At 39.0% G+C, this 20668-nt stretch overlaps 1 protein-coding gene across 1 annotated transcript; it reads right to left on the reverse strand.

The window, feature by feature from the left end:
- Window positions 1-10662: 10662 nt before the first annotated feature.
- On the reverse strand, window positions 10663-19971 carry shha (sonic hedgehog signaling molecule a). The gene is made up of 3 exons (XM_036521520.1): window positions 19411-19971; window positions 14717-14978; window positions 10663-11824 (listed from the first exon to the last, which is right to left on the reverse strand). The coding sequence occupies exons 1-3, from the start codon at window positions 19717-19719 to the stop codon at window positions 11130-11132; spliced, it is 1266 nt and encodes a 421-aa protein (XP_036377413.1). The 5' UTR covers window positions 19720-19971; the 3' UTR covers window positions 10663-11129.
- Between the last annotated feature and the right edge of the window lie 697 nt (window positions 19972-20668).

Raw genomic sequence — 20668 nt, forward strand, 5'->3', positions numbered from 1 at the left:
TGTTTTTGTGTTACCGCTCCATTGTAGCTCTGTAGCACAGCGGCTTCACATACTCTGAGACATCCATCAGAGACACAAGAGAATAAGAGAGCTCCCTTCACAGGCCCTATCCCAGTTATTACCATCCACGGGCTTTCTACATGCCTTTATTTATTGTGATTGTTGTACTTGTTCTTTTTTTGTTTGTTCGTTTCTTTTATTTATATTTTGGTTTTTATTTGTTCATTGGTTCAGCTGAAGGTAATTGAAATAGTGTTAATATAAACATTTTTGAAAGTGTCTTCATTTGTTCTTTACCTTTGTTTTTAAGAGGTATGGGTTTCGTATTGAATCTGAACTCGTAAATCCTGTGGATTTGAAAATTGCTAGTGATAATGCTACATGGTAATGTTTCATTACAGGTATAATTATAAGCTTTTGCTTATAAAGAAAAAAACCAAAGGTTCACATTGGACCTATCTGTATCTTGTAAGAAGAGTTAATGTAGATTTAGAACTTTTGTTGTGCTATCCTGGCACTCTCCTCATTAGGCTTAAGGTTGGTAAAGTACTCAGATTTCAGACCGTCTAGCACAGTGAATATTTGTTTGCATTTTTCATTATTCAACACATGTGCCTTTTTGAAAGTCACTGTTTAATTTTAAGTTTTACAAATGAATATTGAGTCAATATTTAGGGATTTCATTTCAAAATAACCACTGGTCACTTGAGCAGAAGGAAGAAAGCTATATGATGCATTACGGGTTCTTGGGTGTGTTCATTGTGAAATAATACTCAGTGTTCGGGGGAAAAACTAATTCTCATCATTTATCATACGATAATTACCCAGGACATATTACAGTGTTGTGATGGTTGTGAATAAAAGTGTTGTTGCTAAGGTTTGACACAGTGGGAGAAGGTTTAGCCAAACTTGGGTCAGACATTTGTTTTGTTGTTTAAAAAAAAAAGGGGGGTTCTTGTTTGAACTTGTTTGTATCCAAAATACTGAGGAACTCAAACACGCACTTGAATCTGCTTTTGTGAAACCTTTGGACATTTTGACAGTTGGGTTTTCTTTGTGAATTTTAATGTCCGTTTCTGTTCAAAGGAACCCTGAACATTGACGATCACCTCATTCATACATATGATTTTTTTTTTTTTCCAGGTTTATTGACTTGTGACTGGCACCTGATCTTTGGGTTACTGTCCCCACTCTTTTTCCCCAGATGATGCCTGAATTAACCATATTCAGATCCACTGTCTTCCTCTCTTTGCAGATTGCCACGCCACGAGGTGCCCTTCAGAAATAATCAACAGTAACATTCTGTCTGTTCGCAGGATCCTGCCCCTCTCCTGACTATAGCGGGACTCATCTCACGCATTACCTCTGTTTTGCAGGAAGTTCCAGCAGGTTGTTGGTTGCCTCCCCCCAGTCAGAGCTTGTGTGAGGCAGAGGGGTGTGGTGTGTGTGTGGTGCTGTTGTAAATTAAACTTGAACCATTTTGTATTAAATAGGTGCCCGGATATCCTTTGTTTGTTAGTCCCCACTGATGGAGGTTTTCGTCTCTGAGGTGCCACCCGGGTTCACAGTTCAGACACTTGCTCAGCCAATCACTTCCACCCCCCCATTCTGTCAGAGTGCTCGGGTCCTCTGTTAGGGACTGCACTGCACAGTTTTGAGTGTTTGGTCAAAGAAGAGAGACGCTACAATTGTTTCATTGCCATTATCCACAAAAAACTGTAAACTGAACTGTAAAAAAAAAAAAAAGAAAAAAAGAGACTTGAATTGTACCATTCTGAAATCTGTAGACAGACTATGATTCATCTTTGCAACGCTTCTTACATCAGTTGTGAAAAATGTGAAGAATGAGAGTAATTCAAGGTGCATTTTTTTCTTCTGTGTTCCTGAGTTATAACCAAAATGTCTGTAAAATACTTTTTATAACATGATGCTGTAAGATGATCATCTGGTAATTGTTTAACAAATGATTTTGCAAATAATAAACTGTCTTCCTAAATCCTTTATTTTGCTTGTGTTTTACTTCAAACATTGTGTTATTTAGTATAATTCTATAAACACTGATACCTTAGTGTAAGCCATAGGACATTTCGTTCAATGTGTGAATTCAGGGAATGGAAAGTTTAATGTTCTGAAACAAACTCTCTTGAACATGGCCTTCCCAAAGAAAAAAAACAAATACTGATAAGAGGAATAGAGCAAAAGCAAAGCTAAAATCTTGGAAAGCTGACTGTAGGCTCTGAAAGTATTATTTCTACATTATACCCAAAGAGAGAGGGAGAGAGAGAGAGTGTGTGTGTGTGTGTGTGTGTAAACAATTTGTCTTTGTTTTACACCAATCCATAACCTTGTGCCGTGCAATGGCAGGAATGGATTAAGGTTGTCTGCGAGGAAGCTTAGTCAAATGAATCGAACCAGATTAGCTAACCCAATGTCTAGATCTGTATATCCCCTAGAATATCTAAGTGAAACAATTTCAGCTCTGGAAATAACACACCATTCATTGCCTTAAGGAGACACCTGGTGGTCAACTATAGAAACAGGAGAGGAAAATTATAGGTCATGCAATAACAGAATCAAAACAGGAAAAAGTCTTAGAGTGTCTTCGTATGTGTTTTTTTTTTTTTAATGAATGTGAAAGCTTTGGAACTCTTGGTGTGGTCTTGATGTAAGCGTGCTTTGTTTTGATTTGCTAATGTATTTTGTTTGCCAACACCAGAAGCCCTGGTTGAAATATGTTCCCAGACACCAGACTGCTCGTGTTTGCGGATGTCAACATTTGTTGAAACTAGCCTCTAATCCAGCAGACCGCGGGCCCTAGAGGGATTAGAGAGTTTATTTTCCAGGTCCCCAGGAATGCTCTCGCCCAAGCGCTTTTGTACCTGCGAAAGTCCGAGGTCAGAGCTGTAGTTCTCCCGTCTCAAGCAAGTTTCAACTGTACAATGTCAACAAAATGTTGTCCGCTGAAAAACGCGAGTGGAATTCAGAAGCCTGTCGCAACAGCCTTCAAACGCTGCAACTTTTTTTTTTCTTTTTTGTCCCTGTAATGCAATTCGGAGCTTTCCTAATTTCATTTTAGGAGTTTTCATTTTCGCTTGCCCTGAGTAAACGGCTCGTGTCTGAAGCCTGACATTCCAGTGTTTGCCTCGGCCAGCCTGCCACATCATTCATCAATACTGTGTCGCTCGTCTTTGTCTCAGAGCTTATATCTGCGCTCTTTGAATGGTTACCAGACAATGGCCCAGCATAGTGAGAGTGCGGTTTTGATAATCTGCAAATATGTTTGAAACCCTCATGCCATAGTTGGAATTCATGCGCCGGTCACCCACCTCAGCAGCCAAACACGTATGTCACCTTCTTAGTAATGATTTAGTTATAGGGAAAAAAAAGGCTTTTCTTCCTAGGCTTCTGTGTACTAGATGTCCTTGCATTGGAGCTTTTTCCACAGTTGAATGTTTCTTATGGTGTATGGGTTGGAGTGAGCAGCTTAGTTTTAGCTTTCCATTGGTAACGGTATGAAACAGCTGTTGGACCAGTACTGCGTTTCTCCTCAGGACTGCTGTGTAAATTCAGAAGTTTTGATTCCTCTTTGCACAGAGCGTGCACTTGTCTACGACTGGCCCAAAAGGGTCATGTGCAGTGCTTCTATCAGCCAGAGAAGAGTGCATATTATCTGCGTGGAGAAAAACAACACCAACCTCCCTGAGAGGTTGTCAGGTCACTGCCTACCTGTGTGTTTCCCAATTATGGGGACAGCACTGAACCCTCATTGCATATGCTCAGGTCCTGTCTTTTAACTTTGAGTGATAAATCATACTTAACTTTGAGGATGATCTTATTCCACATTTACAATGATCCCTTAATTTCAATGGCTGCCAAACCCATGATGATGCCCAAGAATTTAAAAATAATGTTACTTGCTTAAGCATTTCCCTCCGTGTTAGGAGCAAAATTCTATAGCAGATGAACTGAATGGCTGATAATCACGTTTTTTTGGATTGGATATGGTGTCTGGCCGGGTTGGATTCAGCTGGATTGGGTGCAGAATAGCAGGTAACACTTCATATTGTCATACAGGGGAAAGAAAAAGCTTGAGATATGAGCATTCATTTATAGTGCTATATGTATATTCATAAATAGTGTTTAAATAAAACATTAGCCAGCAGACTGCAGCACACTGACAGCAGCAGTGTATTGTAGTGGAAAGGTTCAGGGCTTATAACTGAAAGGTTGCTGTGTTGATTCCTTGCTGGGGCACTGTTGTACCCTTGAGCAAGGTACTTCAACCCTCAACTGCTTCAGTAAATATTCAGTTAGTATAAATTGATAAAATTGTAACCTACATAAGTTGCTCTTGATAAGAGCGTCTGGTAAATGACATTGTGATGTAATGTTTCCTTGTACAGCAAGATTCTCCTGGTCTGCATGTTCTAATGCTTCGAGCAGAGATGTTACTGTATTTCCACCGTTTTTTTTTTTCTTTACTTGAGATTCACAAGTGACAGTCAAGTAAACTGACTTCTAAAGAGAGAGCTGAGCATTGAGACATGGCATTAAGATGTGGACAGTTCTGTGTGCCCAATGCACCGTGTATTCACAGGCCTATTAGGATGGGACTTCCAGATGAACACAGACTGAACCCTTTGCAATGAAAGTTTCTTCCTTTTTCTTCATCCTGTCTACTTGGTTCCAGATCTTACTCTGGTGAAGTATGTCTTCTTTGTAGGTGCTTTATAGTCTTATTGCATGGTCCTAGTGATGTACAGTACATTGCCTACACTCATTGATGCCTGATGGCTGTGAACCATGAATAGTCAATCTCTATCCTTCTAGCATATGATCTATTTATCTAAGAGGGCTGTATTTCTTCTTTTCTCTTAAACTGCAAAAAGCCTGTGAGTAATTGCTTGAACACCAGATGACAGGGGCATGTTCATTGAAGCGGTGTCTTTCCTTGAGAAGAGGACAAGTTTGGTAGTCAACAGCAGTATAGGAAGTGTCCCACTCTAAGGCCTGATTGGAGAGCTTTCACAGATGCCCGTTGTTTTCTGTGTTATTGCGACAGAGGCTCAGTTGGCACAGCACTCTGCCTGCCTGCTAGAGGAATGTCAGCTACCCATCAGGCTTTGCTTTGGCCTGAAGAGCAAAGCCGAAATAAAGCAGTTTTGAGTTAAGGGCTATGCCATTTTTAAATGAGGCAAAAGAGGTTTTATATTTAAAATTGAACCAAAAGAATGTTGAGCTATGTAACTGAAAAACTGTATTTTTATTTCATTTGGTGGTGATCTTGAAAGCTAGACTGTTTTGAACCACCCAAACCACCGTTTCCTCATCTTGGATTAGTTACTTTAACATCAATGCTTGAGGTTTTTCCTGTTATCCAAAAATATCATAACATAAATGTCCATGTTTACAAATACATTTGATATTTGTAAATCTCGAGAACATGCACAATTCAAAAATGGAAAGAAAATTATATCCTCCAACCTCTGTTTTTTTAAATCCAAGGTAGTTGTCAGCTCTCATTAAGCGACCGACCTTATAAACAGGGAAGACACACTATGTAGTTATTGATTTACTGTGTGATGTATGGATTAAATTCTTCCCTGACATCTGTTGCGCCAACGGCCAGTGGACATATGTCAGTTTCCATCTTAAAGGAGAACATGATTATTACAAGTCATTTACTACAAATCCCAGGGGCATTGTTAATTATTTGTATGAATCTACAGATCCAACCATTTTTAACTAGCCATAGTGACCTTTATCGTTTCAGTTCCATTTTCAACATGGAACATCATGATCAACACCATAGCCAAAAGCTTTGGGCTGTGCTTCACAGTAAACCCATCTTAAAAATTCAGATATTAAACTTCAGATATTTAAGCCATCTTCTTTAATTACTGCCTTTATAAACATATAGTTATTGAAAATATACAAAACTATGACGTGTAAAAATAAGGTTTCCATACAATTAATGACTGACAGTTAGACTATTTAATTGCAAATTGCTCTCAACTATTATTGTATCCATTTGTCTATCTATATGTCTATCTTTCTGTCTTCTTATATATGTGCGTGTGTTCTGAAATTAAAGCATAGAACAAAAAAAACAATTGGAGATAAAAAAGAAATCATGGAATTGTATCACGCAATTTAATCCAAATTCTGACTCAACAAAGTAGCCACCTTTTGCAGATATAACAGCTGAACACACTCTTGGCATTCTTTCTACAATGGAAATCAAATATTGTTCAGAAAGTTCTTCCCAACACTGTTGCAGGAGTTCCCACAGATGTTGCACAGTTGCACTTGTTGGTTGCTTTGCTTTCACCCTTCTGCCCACTTCATCCCAAACCAGCTTGATGGGGTTTAGGTCTGGAGACTGTGCTGGCCATTCCATGATTTCAAGCCTACCATCTTGGTCTTTTCTTCTAAGGTAGTTCTGATATAGCCTGGAGGTATATTTTGGGTCATTATCTTGCTGTAGGATGAACTCCTACTCAACGGCGTACAAAAACCCTGTGTGATGAACTGAAGATTTCAAATTTTAATTCATTGGTCCATAAGACCTTCTTGCAGGCTTCAGTAGTCCACTGCCGGTGCTTCATGGCCCAGGCAAGCCTCTTCTTCTTATTTTGCCATTTTAGCGATGGCTTTCTTACTGCCACTCAACCTGTCAAACCTGCAGCTCAAAGTCTTCTCTTCACAAGTGAAACTGAGATTTGCTTACTTCAACCACTGTTAAACTGTGCTTGAAGCTGTAGTCCTGTGGCCACCTGTCACGCAATCTGTTGACTCTCAGAAACTTGTCTTCTGATTCTGTTGTGGCTTTGGGTCTGCTGGACCTCTTCCTGTCAGAGGTTCTTCCAGTTTCCAAGTGCCTTTTCATGGTGCAGGAAACTGTACTCACTGATACCTTGGCTTTCTTTGCAATTTCTCTAAAGGAAAGACCTACACTTTTAAGGGTTATAATGGTCTGTCTGTCTACCTTCGTTAATTGCCTTTTTCTCGCCATTATGATAGCAATATTCTACCTCCTGCAGTGCAATATTGTACAAATAATGCTTCAGAGGGTGTAGTAACACAGTCTGTTCTAACACTGCTTTTATATAGACAGAGGGTTTGTAAGTAATCAACAAAAGTCGGGACACCTGTAGGAATTGTTTGCATCAACTTTCAAGGCTTAATTTACTTCCATTGCTGCAGAAAAGCTGTAAGTTGTTAACCCATTACTTGTTCCCTGAAAAAGGCCCTTCCCTCTCTGAAATTTACATTACTTTTCAGTTTTTGGTAACCTAAACTTTTTTTTTAAACCTCTGGCAGTTTACTGCTTACCTTTGTTCCATTTCAGGTCATCCACTGGTCTTAAATTTCAAAACTTTTGACCAGTAGTGTATGTACGTGTGTGTGTGTGTGTGTGTGTGTGTGTGTGTGTGTGTGTGTGTGTGTATATATATATATATATATAATACAGTATTACAGATTACAGATTTTCCAATTTATTCAGATGAAATTAATATTTATTTAGTTATTTAGTGTTTTTTTTTTGTTTGTAAATATAGAGAGCCAGTCATCTCCCTACCCTACAAAGTAACACCTCATAATCAGGCATACTCTTCACTCTTGTTCATTTTGTTATTGGCAGTGCAAGCCTACTTTCACATGCGGTATCCTTTGTCTCTTGTGCTGACAGTGATAAGATGTTTTTTTGCTGGCTCTCTCCCTGTGTCACATGTATATGTCATGTATTTCACTTTTGTTTTTACATCCTTTGTGATTGAACAAAACAGGGTGAAGTGAAAGGTAAGTTTACTCAATCTTGCTTAAGTAAAATGGCTGGCTTCAGTTTGATCGTTCTGTATAGAAACTGCATATTGTTGCCGATGGACACCAGTGTATCTTATGAACTGTGTACATCTGCGCTGGACAGTGCATGTATTGTACAGTGTTCCACGAGTAATAAAGACTATACATCATATGGCTTAATTAAAAAAGTTTGTTAGTAGGTTATCTACAGTGGAAGTAGAAAAGAGTCTTCTCCCTTAAACTAACATAAAACATACCCTTTAAATTGAACTCTTTTGTGGCATCATATGAAGGTCTACAACTGAGCAGGGCAGCAAGGTAGGATATATTCATGGGTACCATCACATTGACATTCGGCTGCCGATGTTGTCCCCCTGGCTGAGTTTTATAGGTGGCCTTTGGTAATGCTTGGGAGCCAGATGATTTGGAATTCCAGGTGATGGGGTCATCAATAATAAATGTCCACTGACCAGAGAAAAAGCACCTTAAACACTACCCTAACTGTGTGGTGTGATTGTTGGCTGCTTCCAGGATGTGGATCACTGCAAGTTGTTTATTCTTTTCCTCTCTCTGATCTCTTGAAGAAGCCATTCAGTTTGAGGGGAAAGTTACTCTGACTCTAAGGTACCTGACTTGAGGGATTACTTATTGTTGACTGGAGAAATTCTTATATGAAATGAAAGAGAGAATTCCACCATGGAAGAATTTCGCAATGGTTGGATAGCCACAGCAAAAAAAAAAAAAAAAAAAAAACAACCTCTTGCTACCTCATATACGGCAGAGCTACTAATATGAGGAATGTGTGATAACTGTTTAGAACGAAGCCTGAACGAATACATTTCCATTATTTTACATTACTTCAAGGTAAGCTGTAAACTAAGGGAAAACTCAAGGTGTCTCCTGACTAAGTACCTTGAAAGGTAGTATCTTTAAAGGAGACATGGTTCCATTGTTCCTGTGTGTCCTGAAACTCATCGAATGCTCAATATCACTCCATGCGTTTTCCTGTGGTTTTAACAGGGTTTTTCCTTAAAACACTTGTTGTTCACAAATGTACCACTAGATGCCACAATTGTATCACAATTAAGTAATTATGAAACGTTCTGTATGGCAATGAGCACATACCGTGATCAATTCCTGTGAAAAATGTTTTGTTACCAGAGCTACATTACGTTTCTGTATTATATCACATCCCACATTTTTATCCTCTGTCAGTATCGGAGGTTAACAAGATACAATAAAGTGATTCTGTTAAGATGGGCAAGCTGTATCTATAATGACTGAGACCTTAAATTAAGCCTTTTTACATCACCATCATCTGTCTTAAAGAATCAGGATTAGATAAAATTTCTGTAATTTTCTGTAATTAATCATGAATTTGTCAACGCACATATGTGGGCCAAGGAGATACCTTACGTATTGTTCCAGGTTAATAATGAGTGTTTAGCCAGTAATTAACTCCTCTTTGAAAACGCGACACAATTTTAGAGGAACTTCACAATTAAATTGCAGGCAAATAAAACGGATTCTTAAACAATACGACCGAATCTGCAGATTTGGGTCCTTCAAAGGGTTGGATAAACATTTTATTTCGTTTAAGCTGAATTTCCAGTAAACGGAATCAATAGTTTGCTTACAAAATGTGCAAGTAGATTAGGCTAACAAACACAAGTCTGTTTAATCCATCCGTTTTTTCCTCCAAAGGAATTTGTTAAAGGCTATGCACCTTCAATTTAACATTGAGTCTTGACTTTTCGCAGGCAGGCTTCAGGGAGTTCAAAGCTTAGAGGAATCCTACCATTCCAGACCAAAGTCTTTTATGAATAAGCTTCACATCTTGCTTAGGCTCACGTGTCAACGACTACTTTCTCCGCTCGCTGTGTCTGCGTCACAAGGTAATTTACATTTAGGGACATTGATTTTTTTTTTTTTAATTACTGATGTGGCCCTCTTCTCCATCAGTTTATAAACAACGTGGTTTAGACGTACTTACACTCAATTAACTTTTGATACTAAGATGTACTCTTTCGACGAATACAAATCGCCAACTGTAGATAAAAGTAGAAGCACGACTAGACAACCCAAGATTAACTGCTCTGCATTCACCTTTCAAACATCCCGTTTAAAACTGGAATTCTTTCCATTAAAAAGGTACATTTTTAACTTGTACTTAAGTTACTGGGTCTGTAATTATCTTATAAAGTCCCATAACGGATTCATTATTTAACCCTTTTAACAATGTTTAACGCTATATTTCTCTGTATCATTCAGTCTTACTCTTGAGTGTATTTATGGAAAACAAAAACATGTAACAGATGAAAGTTTGAATATTTTCTTTATCTCATTTCGTAATAAACATATAAATAATAAACTCTAAACATTTCTTTATGACATCTCGCCCTGTTATGAAAGCTAACTGGTACTGGTCACCTTATGTATCATATAGGCTACTATCCAAACTGTGCATCTGGCGCATTTTATTTCTATAAAACTATTTTCCTATTACAAAATATGAAAAAAATACATTTTAGTAAATTTACAGCAGTTACTTATTAATTTATTAAAGAAACATATTGTTCTGCACTACTATATCATATTATGAAACTGTCAGAATGTGCATTTAATTTTTTTCAAACAAAAATAACAACGCAAGAGAAAGAAAAGAAACAGTAATGTAGTGTAGACACGAGGCGGAACATGGACTCTGCCCCGCTTGACAACTTAGCCATAACCAACAGTTCACAAAATAATAATAAAAAAAATCTTAACAAACACAAAACAATACAAGATTGCCAAGACTTTTGCAACTATTTAAATTAAAATATATTCTCGTATCTTACACTATTTCAAATAACGAAATGTGATTCAGTAAGTAACGATCTGTCAAAATCTAATTTACAATTCTGTGTATAAAAATATAATTTATGGACCCCCAAGAAGTATGTTTATCCCCCAAAATATAACAGTCAGTTGCACATATGCACAGAACATTACGAACTGTCAAGAGGTTTTCTCTTTTTACATTTCTCTTTTTTCTTTGCGGTTTACTTGTGATATAATACAAAAATAGATTCTGCACAATTGACTGGTCACACAGTATTCGAATCCATTCGCGTGGTACCAGCGAGAGTTCACATGAGAATAAATTATTCAAAGAAAAGTTTTAAGGCTCTTGCAGGTCCATTTATTCTTTGAAAAGGACACATGTAAATGTCAATGAAATAAATATCCCATCTCCTCCGGGGCCTCTGTCTCTTTATCGCTACTTTCATTTCTTATCCTACATTAGTCTTATTTTGCTTTGCTGTTAGATGTTTCATGTTTCAACTTGAGTTTATTGACATCCCCAGTGGATGAAGAGAGTCGCTGTCCAGAACCCACGTTCCTATTTGATATAGAATCTTCGAGTACCAGTGGACACCGTTTTCCTGAAACGTGCCGTTCGACATTGAATAGTCTTTCGGAAATAATAATGACGTCAGTCCGTGGCTCAGCCTGACAGGTGCGAAGGCCCAGTGCGCCAACTTGTGGTCTTCTATTACCGCGTAGCAGGATGCAAGTACCTGGTCAACAACAATGGTTCCTTGAGCGGTGACCGGAGCAAATGAGCCTTCGTATTCTTCCATGTAAATCCTTTCCACGGTGACTGCCTTCAGTTGGTTGTGCACGTCATCTACAATGAACACCTTCTGTCCGGGTTTGACGTTGCTGGCAAACGTCGCGGTCATGGTGTCGAAACGATCCGTTGTGTTGTTCACAACAAAGAGGAGATGAGCAGCGGTCAGGGTTATTTTTCTGGATGGTTCTTTCGTCTCTATGACATAGAACACTCTTCTTGTTTCTACGTCTTGGTCCACGAACATAATGAACTCACTATACACGAGCTTCCCCTCACTGTCCGCGGCCATCACCATGTCGCCAATTCTAAGATCTTTGACCAGCTTCCTACTTCCATCTTTGAGAGTCACTGAAGCTGAGCCTGGGAAGCAGCCCCCAGATTTAGCAGCAACCGAGTTTTCTGTTAAAACAACAAAAATTGCGTATTATTAAAAGATTCCAGCATTTTATGATTTCAAAGTTAAAAATGCATGTTCCTCGAATTCATTTTAGTGATGCTTCAATGTAAAATCGTATGTAGTGCCTAAACGTTTTCCCTTGAACTTTGACACCTCCCTCCCCCAACAAGTTCAAAGTCCACTCTTGATCAGTTGTTCAAGTTTCTGAGTTACGAAATCATAGTCTTACATAAGATTGTTTTCTAGTTATAGAGATGATTAGCTATCTTGACAATGAAAGGGATTTATACCTGTGCATATTGCCAATCTTTAAGAAAATAAAAGTCACCTGCGTCAAACTAGCCTACTTACTATGTATTGACTCATAATTATTTAATACGCAATAATCATCATGCTGGGGAAAAGCGTTTGTAAATGGCATTCTCCTGCAACAAAAAATCAAGCCACTGAATAGCACGAGATGTGAAAAACCGCTGTGTTGGGAAGCGGCAGCCTGGTTCCTCTAATTAAAAACCAATAAAGAGCAGACATTGTCATTCTAATTCAGCTTGTAGATGGACCTACTCCTGGAAAAGGACACTTACGCTTTTCCCAGCTTCTTTCCTATATTTGCTCAGGTGCAGAAACCCCTATGTGCCAATTCACACACATACTCTCCAAAACCAGGGCATTGCAAACACTATTTGCACAGCGGAGCCACTTTTCCAAGGCACTCAAGATGTGTATTTGAATTTTAAATGAAGGCAGAGGCTCTAAATGCTCGCAGTCGCCCAACATCAATGTCCCTTTTTTTACCACCACTGCCTGCTCTGTTGTCTATCTTGATGACAATAATTCAGGCCTTGGGAGAAGTCTTCTTTGCATTCCAATCTCTAGGATCACACTTTCGGCAAACAGATCTAGAGAATGGAATCTTCCCGCTTGGAATTTTCGCATTTAATCTTCTCATAAGATTCTGTGGCATGAATTAAGGTGGTGACAATTGAAAACCAGCTTTAGCCGACCGAATCCAACATTTCGCCGTCCAAATCCATTCGGTACAGTCACACGACCCTGAATGACACGGACTAAATATGATCTCAAAAAGTGTGTTTTGAATTTTAAATAGTAGATTTGCCAGTGGGTGATAAATACAATATGCGTGTGGACGGATTATGATATTTATTCTGAGTTATAAAAAGGCAGGACAATGAGATTTATATATACATAAAATTAAAATCTAAAGAAAGGAATCACGTCGGAAATAGGCGATAATTTGACCGGGCTGTTGCTACTGAAGTGGTGTTGTGTTTACAACACTACAAATAAATTACATTTTAAATTATGTTTTAGGTTCAATAAATGGTAAATTAGCTGAGATAAGGCATGCCTGTGTCAGTGCATTTCAGGCAGTCTCACAGCTTTGCCCGCGCGCATCAGCTCGTATAAATTATACATTGCGTCTTCTCATAAAGTACTTGTGTGAAATGACGTTGTAAGAATTAAAATCTAGGGGGCAAATAAAAGTAACAAATACCTTTCTGCTATCCGTCCTTTGATTAATGGTCCTATAGTAACTGTAATATTGTGCTGCAGTTTACTCGTTCGTTCATCAGTCTGAGGTAGTTGATATTGGGAGAGATATTTCTGGAACTGTGCAATTATTCTGCATTATGCAATTAACATTTTGAAAAAAAGAATGTTCCCCTTTAAGAGAAATACCAGTGGTTCCGTTGCAGCGACAGTGTGGGGCGATATAAGATCGCGAAATAATTCTGCGTATGGCAAACAACAACGTTACCAAGTTTTACTCTTCATGTGGGTGGGAACGAATGAAGAGGCCTAGCATTTACACGTGCAAAAATACAGAATAATCGATCAGATCAACCATACAGGTTAAAATGTAACAAATCACCGCGTTCTGTAACAAAGCGTGTGGCTTTGTCTGTGTTGGTGATATTGTTTGTAGGCTTAATCCACGTTGTACGTGGCCTTAAATGTGAACAGTTGTGTGTGTTCCTCATGAAATGCTAAAATGTGGATTGCAGGCCAACTCTGGTAAACTGGAATGCTCAATTAATATTTAATTTACTAAAGGCCCTTAAACGTGAAGAGACTTCAAGGGGTAGTGCTAACAGCTACATCTTGAGCTGCAGGAGATGATTATTTACTGACACGTACAACAAACAGGTGAGTAAACGACGGAGACGGCATAATTACCAAAGGATTGTGACCTTTTTTTGGAATTCTACACAAATTAGGTTTATATGTTGCCCTTATGACCATACGTAGACAATGTCTGTGTTCTCACGTGAAATTCAGAAGGCTGCGTAAGATGAACACGGATATATTCACCATGATCACGCTCGGTTGTTTAAGCACAATGTTCATGACTGCATATACCTAATTATAACGTTGAAATATTAAATAATCTCAATCAAAGGTTTCTAAGTGGCTAACCACGACTTTGCTACACGGACATTGCTACACTAGAATATGGTACTTAGTTTATTCAACCAAGACCACTTATTACCATTTTCGAAAATACATTATTCATAGTAGATATCAGAGGGAAATGACGAGATGTTGTAGGTTTAACAATTAATAATGTACAGTAGGTTACATCTACGATTGTATCATTGTGTATTACAGCATGTAACATTATTGTACGGTCGTGTATGTTTTTATTGACTGATGATTAATTCAGTTATTCAGCATTTTTATACATTTTGGCCACAAAGTTCTATTTAAAGGCTATTCCAAGTTGTTTTGGAATGTTTTTGTTGAAAATAGCATAGTCATATGATGTGTTGTGATGATACACATTCTGGTGTTCTGGGATTTATCCTCTTTATGTCAGTTGTTCTTCCTTTAGGCCTATGCGTTCTAACACAGAGACCATTTGTAAACCTCACCTGCTTTGACTGAACAATGGATATGGGCTTTAGATTCATAATAGACCCAGTCGAATCCAGCCTCCACCGCAAGCCTGGACAGTGTGCCGTATTTGCTTTTGTCTCTGTCAGAGGTAGTGATGTCCACGGCCCTTCCCTCATAGTGTAAAGACTCTTCGAAATGGTGTCCATCTTCGTCCCAGCCCTCTGTCACCCTTAGTTTAACTCCAGGCCACTGGTTCATGACTGAGATGGCCAACGAATTCAGCTTGTCCTTGCATCTCTGGAAAAAAAGAGGATTTTATTAGGCCCATCCATGAGGCTGAAGGCAGCATTTATACCAGTTAGGCTCGTTCTTAATCTTAATCAAGTCGCCTTTATTCTAGTTCATCTGATATTGACAGTTTCACCTCTTTTCTTCAGGCTGTGAATTGGGCCAAATCTGACTTATGAAACGGTTTCAGTCACATGCACTTTCACAGAGATGGTTTAAGCGTGTTCCACTGAATTAGCCTATATTACGTTCAGTTTTGTTCAGACTTATACATTAAAGGACACGAGGCGTTTTTAATTTCTGTTTGGCTGTAAACAAGCAAAAAAAAAAAAAACAATCCAGAGGAAGATGTCTTATCAACAATTACCAAAATAATAGTAATCTGAAAAAAAGAAAAACAAATAATGTGCCCGTTAGGATGAATGTCTTTCTAAATCAAAGCTCTCATGTGTGAGAGCAATCCATCAATATATGACTAACCATATCTGTCAAGTTCGAAACCAACTCTTTTAACCCAGCGGATTTAAGGAACGTCACGTGGCGGTGAGACGTTTTTTCCCAAATGGATTTATCAGCCCTTAGAAGCTTTAGTTTTACAAATCACCCAGTAAAGTGCTTAACATTTTAGATATTTGCAATGAACCTACTTGGGGCCTTAGGATTCCGATCGGAATTAGGCACAGATAAAAAAAGACTGAAAATCGAATGGCGTTTTATGAATTTACATATAAATATATCTTTTTATTGTTGATTGCGTCACTATATGATATTGTTCAATGTTAAATCTCTTCAGGTGAATTGGTAATAACAATTAGCACGTTCTGCTTGTAGAGCAGCTGTAGGCTATCAAGCCTGCTATTAAAAACAACAAACCAAGGCCAGAGAAGCGGGCAATGAAAAATTTATAAGACATTTTCAGCTGCTTCACTGACCTAAAACATATAGATCAGAGGCTTGGAAATGTGCGACCAGTTAATTTTTCGTTGTGTACGCGTATCTAAAGCACTAAACGTAAAATGTAGAGACCGTCTTGTGTGTAGCGAAATGAATGATTCGCAAATGAAATTTTGCAACAAAGAAGCGTTAATGCCATTGCGTTTATCTGATTCATGGTCTGGTGGGATAATTTACTGGTGTCTGAATGTAAGGAAGCCGAGTTTAACAACAACTATCAACTATAAAATCGTCCGCCTATAATTAGGGTATTGCAGTCGCTAACCTTTCCCGAGACCCTGGGATGAGATGCTTGGCCTTCTCCAAGACAACTCTGCCCAACACTTTACCGATATGTCAAATAGAACATCACAAAGACCCTTTTCACTGCTCCCAGAAGGAGAAAGAAACTTTCATTATTCTTGCAGCACAAGTTTGAGGGACGTGACGGGGATGCTTAACACGGTCGTTTCAGTGGCACCTCGAAACCATTAAATAATTATTCTCACGGGCTGTACCAATGAACAAAATAGATATGAACACATTTTTTTCAGTTTCGTGTATTCTGCGTTCTTCGCCAGATATTCATTTTAGTTTGAAAAGACTACTGAGCAGAGAAGTTTTATTTGTCACAGAATCAGCGACACATACAGGCTTCCTAAAGTCGACCTGCTGAGGCACTATGGAACATTAAGATCAAATGCATACAAAGATTATATTAAGCACTTGTAGCACGCGGAAGGGAGAAGGCCATGCCAAAACTTCTTCCCTCACATTCTGAGTCGGATTGCCGGAGTCAAAAGCCGTGAAGCCCAAACTATTTATTAATTCATTGGGTCGTGTGCCGCAAATCAAGCCAAATTCTGTTCAGTCACCGTGAAGCCCAGCAGGACTCCCTCCGCTAGCGCTTTGTGCTCAGACAAAGTTGTTCAACAAGCCCTTACTGCCAGCTCTTAATCTCTTCACAAATGAATTGGTTAAAGGAAACACTTATCGGGTACCTGTCAGTGTAAACAGTCCGCGGGTCCTTCTAAAATCCGTCTCGTCCGTAATATTTTCAGGAATCATTTAGGGTTTTTTTAAAGTCGGCATTGTTTTGCTCGCAACGAGCACTACATCTGGGTTTGTGCACTAAAACGTGTCTTTAATGTGATCCCGCTAGTTTCATAGTCTACAAGGTGTCTTTGTAGTTGAAAGGTTGCCTGGTTAGTCCTCCAAGTCACTGTGCACACCCTTCGGGTGTTTCGCTTTTATGACCATAATCACTTTAACTGGTATATGATTTACATTTGAGGAAACCACACCAGACCAAAGTTTCATCTCTTTTAAAAGGTCCCGCAGGGTGCTAGTTTATATCAAAAAATAGGCTACCTTCCGTTTGCACAAAATACCTTTTGATCGGCTAACTTTTTGAATGCACCTGTGTTCAAGAATCGCAATGGCAGTAGTTTGAATACTGAGGCAACGATGAATACCACATAGGAGCAAGGTGATAAAAAGCATGTTGTGTGCATTATACATACCTCAGAAGGTTTTCGTAATTTAATTTAACTGGTCATGAAATGTATCACTGTGTTTGTCTGTTGCCTTGCTCTTCATGGATCTGTATAACTCACAGCCATTAGTATGAGCTGTCAACAGCTTATAGTGACAAGTAGCGGAGTTCAATGTCAGTGTCTGCAAGCACCGATACACACTGTAAAAAACAGAGCTTTGTGTTTCGCTAAAAAAGTATAGCATATTGAGCTGTTTTGAATTTGCTCGTGTCTCTTATATTCAACAGAAATTTACAGAGGGTCATAAGTTCAAATGCTGCCTGGTAATGCTGCTGAGTGGCAAGCCGAGCCGAGGCAGCCTATTCCCAAGGAAGTGCTTGTCTTGTACTATAGGCTTTCTTAAAAGCAAGGCAAGGAAAATGTGTCTTCGGATGAAAAGAAATGTAATAGGGCTAAGCTTTCTACAACGCTGAACATTTTTAACGTGAAATTTGTCTGTTCCTATTTTACGAAGCAGTTTAAAGGTTAGGATAATGGCTATAAAAAGAAGCTCTCTCGAGTCTGGCGCTTTCGGGTTGCCATTGGTTATATAAAATACAAACTGAAATCCTAGCCGTTCCGATCGATAAAAGAGGAGTAAGTGGAGCTGAAAATGCAAGATGTGTCTGACTTGGTGCAGATCACTGTCCTGCGGCTCTCAGCAGCAACGAACGAGGGCTGTATGACTGAGTCGACTCTTGCAATGATGGAACGGAGAGCTATGACTCCTGCTCATGCTTGTATTTTAAATTAAATATTATGAATGTATCAACAAAGCGAATGCGTTATAGAATCATATCCTGACTGCACGCACTCTTATGGTACAGGGTGAATATTTAATTGGAGCTCGTGCCTTAGTATGGTTCAGGGGAGCCGGCGCGCGCCTCATCACTCTACTTCGGTCCTGTGATATTTAAGGAGGCTGGACACGAATAATTTCCTAAACCACTTCCATTTTAAAGAAAGAATAAGACGAAGCAACATTTCGCGATAATTATCTCCGATTACAAAAATAATCCACAGCGGGAGTCTTTGAAATCCAATAAAGATGCGAAAGATTATCTGGAATGATAATTTCTGACCCATATTTAATGTGAACTCGGCAATGCAAGCAGGTCATGCAGATGAAGTCTATTCAAACACAGAAATCACAGATTTATTTCCCAAGGAACAAATCTAATTCACCATATCGGATGTACAAAACGGATGCTTATTATGCAACTCGCCTAACCGTCTTGCGGAAGCAGTACACCGAAAGAAAAAGTTCCCATTTATAATGGTTCTAATTGGCTGTTCCGCCCCGTTATGAAGTAGCAATGGTGTACAGAGCACCCTTAAAGAAATGTCAATATTTTCATGCACTGATGAACACAACTGAGAAACGGGTGCATTACAATTTGCGCAGAATGCCATATCTCAGCCAAAGACGCATGCACGAGACCGGTTGTTCAATTTCGCTCTAAATTTAGATGTCATACATTTGACATATATTTTAATTGAGGAGTATGTGTCTACTAAATTTAGGTTATGTCTTTAAAATATATATGACAGCAATATGTATAATTGATTAAACACATACCTACAAACACATATAATGTGCGTATAAAGATAACCTACGAGAAAATATATATAGAGATAAATGTTCAATGTATACAACACTAATATTTCAGGTGATCTTCCATTATAATAATAAATGTGTCCCGCCTTCCTGCATTTAGTTGGAGGTATTTTTCCTGTACACTTTGAATGATAAGTGTTGCCTTGGGGACTTAAACCTAATACACATACACACCAAGAAGGAATTAAACGACACCCCAGGCATATTGAAGTTTGAACAGCTCAGACTTTTAAGAGTTTAAAGAAAAGAGTTGGTTGAATGATATTACCCGTAATTTTGATGCACAATAAGCATCCGAGACGACAGATGCATTGATATTGACAGTGTCGAGGACTAAAGGGGGTTTTCACTCTACCTGTGTCATAAGCCTGTCAGCGCCAGTGTTTTCTTCATCCTTAAAGATAATGTCAGGATTGTAATTGGGAGTCAGCTCCTTAAATCTCTCAGAGTTCCTAGTGATCTTGCCTTCATATCTGCCACTGGCCCCAAGGGTCTTCTCTGCAACGTTGGGAATGAACTGCTTGTAAGCTAAAGGTGTCAGTTTCTTCGGGTGTCTTCTCCTTCCGTAGCCCCTGCCTGGTCCACAAGCCAACCCAGAGGACACGAAGGACAAGCAGACGAAACCTACTAGCACAATTCGTGTTAACAGCAGCATTTCGTCCATGGAATCTAATTACTTTAAGCCTGTATATGTCTATCGCTGGTTGTCTCTGGATCTCTCTCTCGGTCTCTCGCTCGCTTTCGCTCCCCCGCTTCCAATGCCCTTGCCTCTCTTCTCGTTCTTTTACTGTCCACCGATCCCTACCGTGGCAGGTGCGGAAATGACAGCTTCTGGTCGTTGATAACGGAACACATCGGAGTCGGGTCGTTGCAGCGTGAAAAACGACAAAAAGGGTTCTGAATCAAATGCTAAGCAGGCTACAGACGCTTGTGAGAAGAGTCTGCCTTTACTGCTATGTATTATAGCTGCGATCTATGGCAGGGGAGGGAGCTGATTGGCTCGACTAGACAAACCCTTCTGATGTTATCCTACAAAAGACAAAAAAAAAATCTTTAAAGATTTTTTTTTCCACCTGAAGGGTGGGTTTGAGGGGAGGGGCTGCCCTCTATGGGAAAACATCAATTACAAGTTTTTTTTCCCTTCTTAAAGTCTATTTAGGCGCACAATTGTCAGTCTGAAAATAAGTTTGTCTTTACCGATAGGTAAAAAAACGGTTAATATTGAGTACATTATGGAGGACTTTATTCCCATATACAGAAATTAAATAGGAAATACGCCTTGAAAATGATGGAAAACTAACGGCAAGAACTTCACATACACATTCGCATTTACATTCCTTATGGAATTACCTGTATGTAATTGTGCAGCGTATGTGTGTGCAAGCGTATGTCTGCGTGTGCGTGCGTAAGGGCGTGCGCGCGCGCGTTTGTAAAAGCAAGCAAAGTGTAGTGCTGTGTGAACATGTGGGGGTGTTTAGCCAGTCTAATTACCAATTTAATTATTAAGCGTTTGTGAATAACTCCTTCCCTCAATGTTTTATATACGCTTCTTTAACGCAAGTCTTCTTTAACTCAACTTTATTCTCCTAATCAAAGCTAATGGTCAACTGAAA

This window comes from Megalops cyprinoides, chromosome 2 (genome assembly GCF_013368585.1).
Source record: "Megalops cyprinoides isolate fMegCyp1 chromosome 2, fMegCyp1.pri, whole genome shotgun sequence".
Lineage (NCBI taxonomy): Eukaryota > Metazoa > Chordata > Actinopteri > Elopiformes > Megalopidae > Megalops > Megalops cyprinoides.

Excerpts from the sequence above, each read along its gene's own strand:
- shha (XM_036521520.1), bottom strand. The coding sequence starts at position 19,719 with ATGGACGAAATGCTGCTGTTAACACGAATTGTGCTAGTAGGTTTCGTC. Across the intron at positions 14,979-19,410 it reads CTGACAGGCTTATGACACAG|AGATGCAAGGACAAGCTGAA; the intron begins GTAGAGTGAAAA and ends CTTTTTTTCCAG. Across the intron at positions 11,825-14,716 it reads CCATTGTTCAGTCAAAGCAG|AAAACTCGGTTGCTGCTAAA; the intron begins GTGAGGTTTACA and ends TTGTTTTAACAG.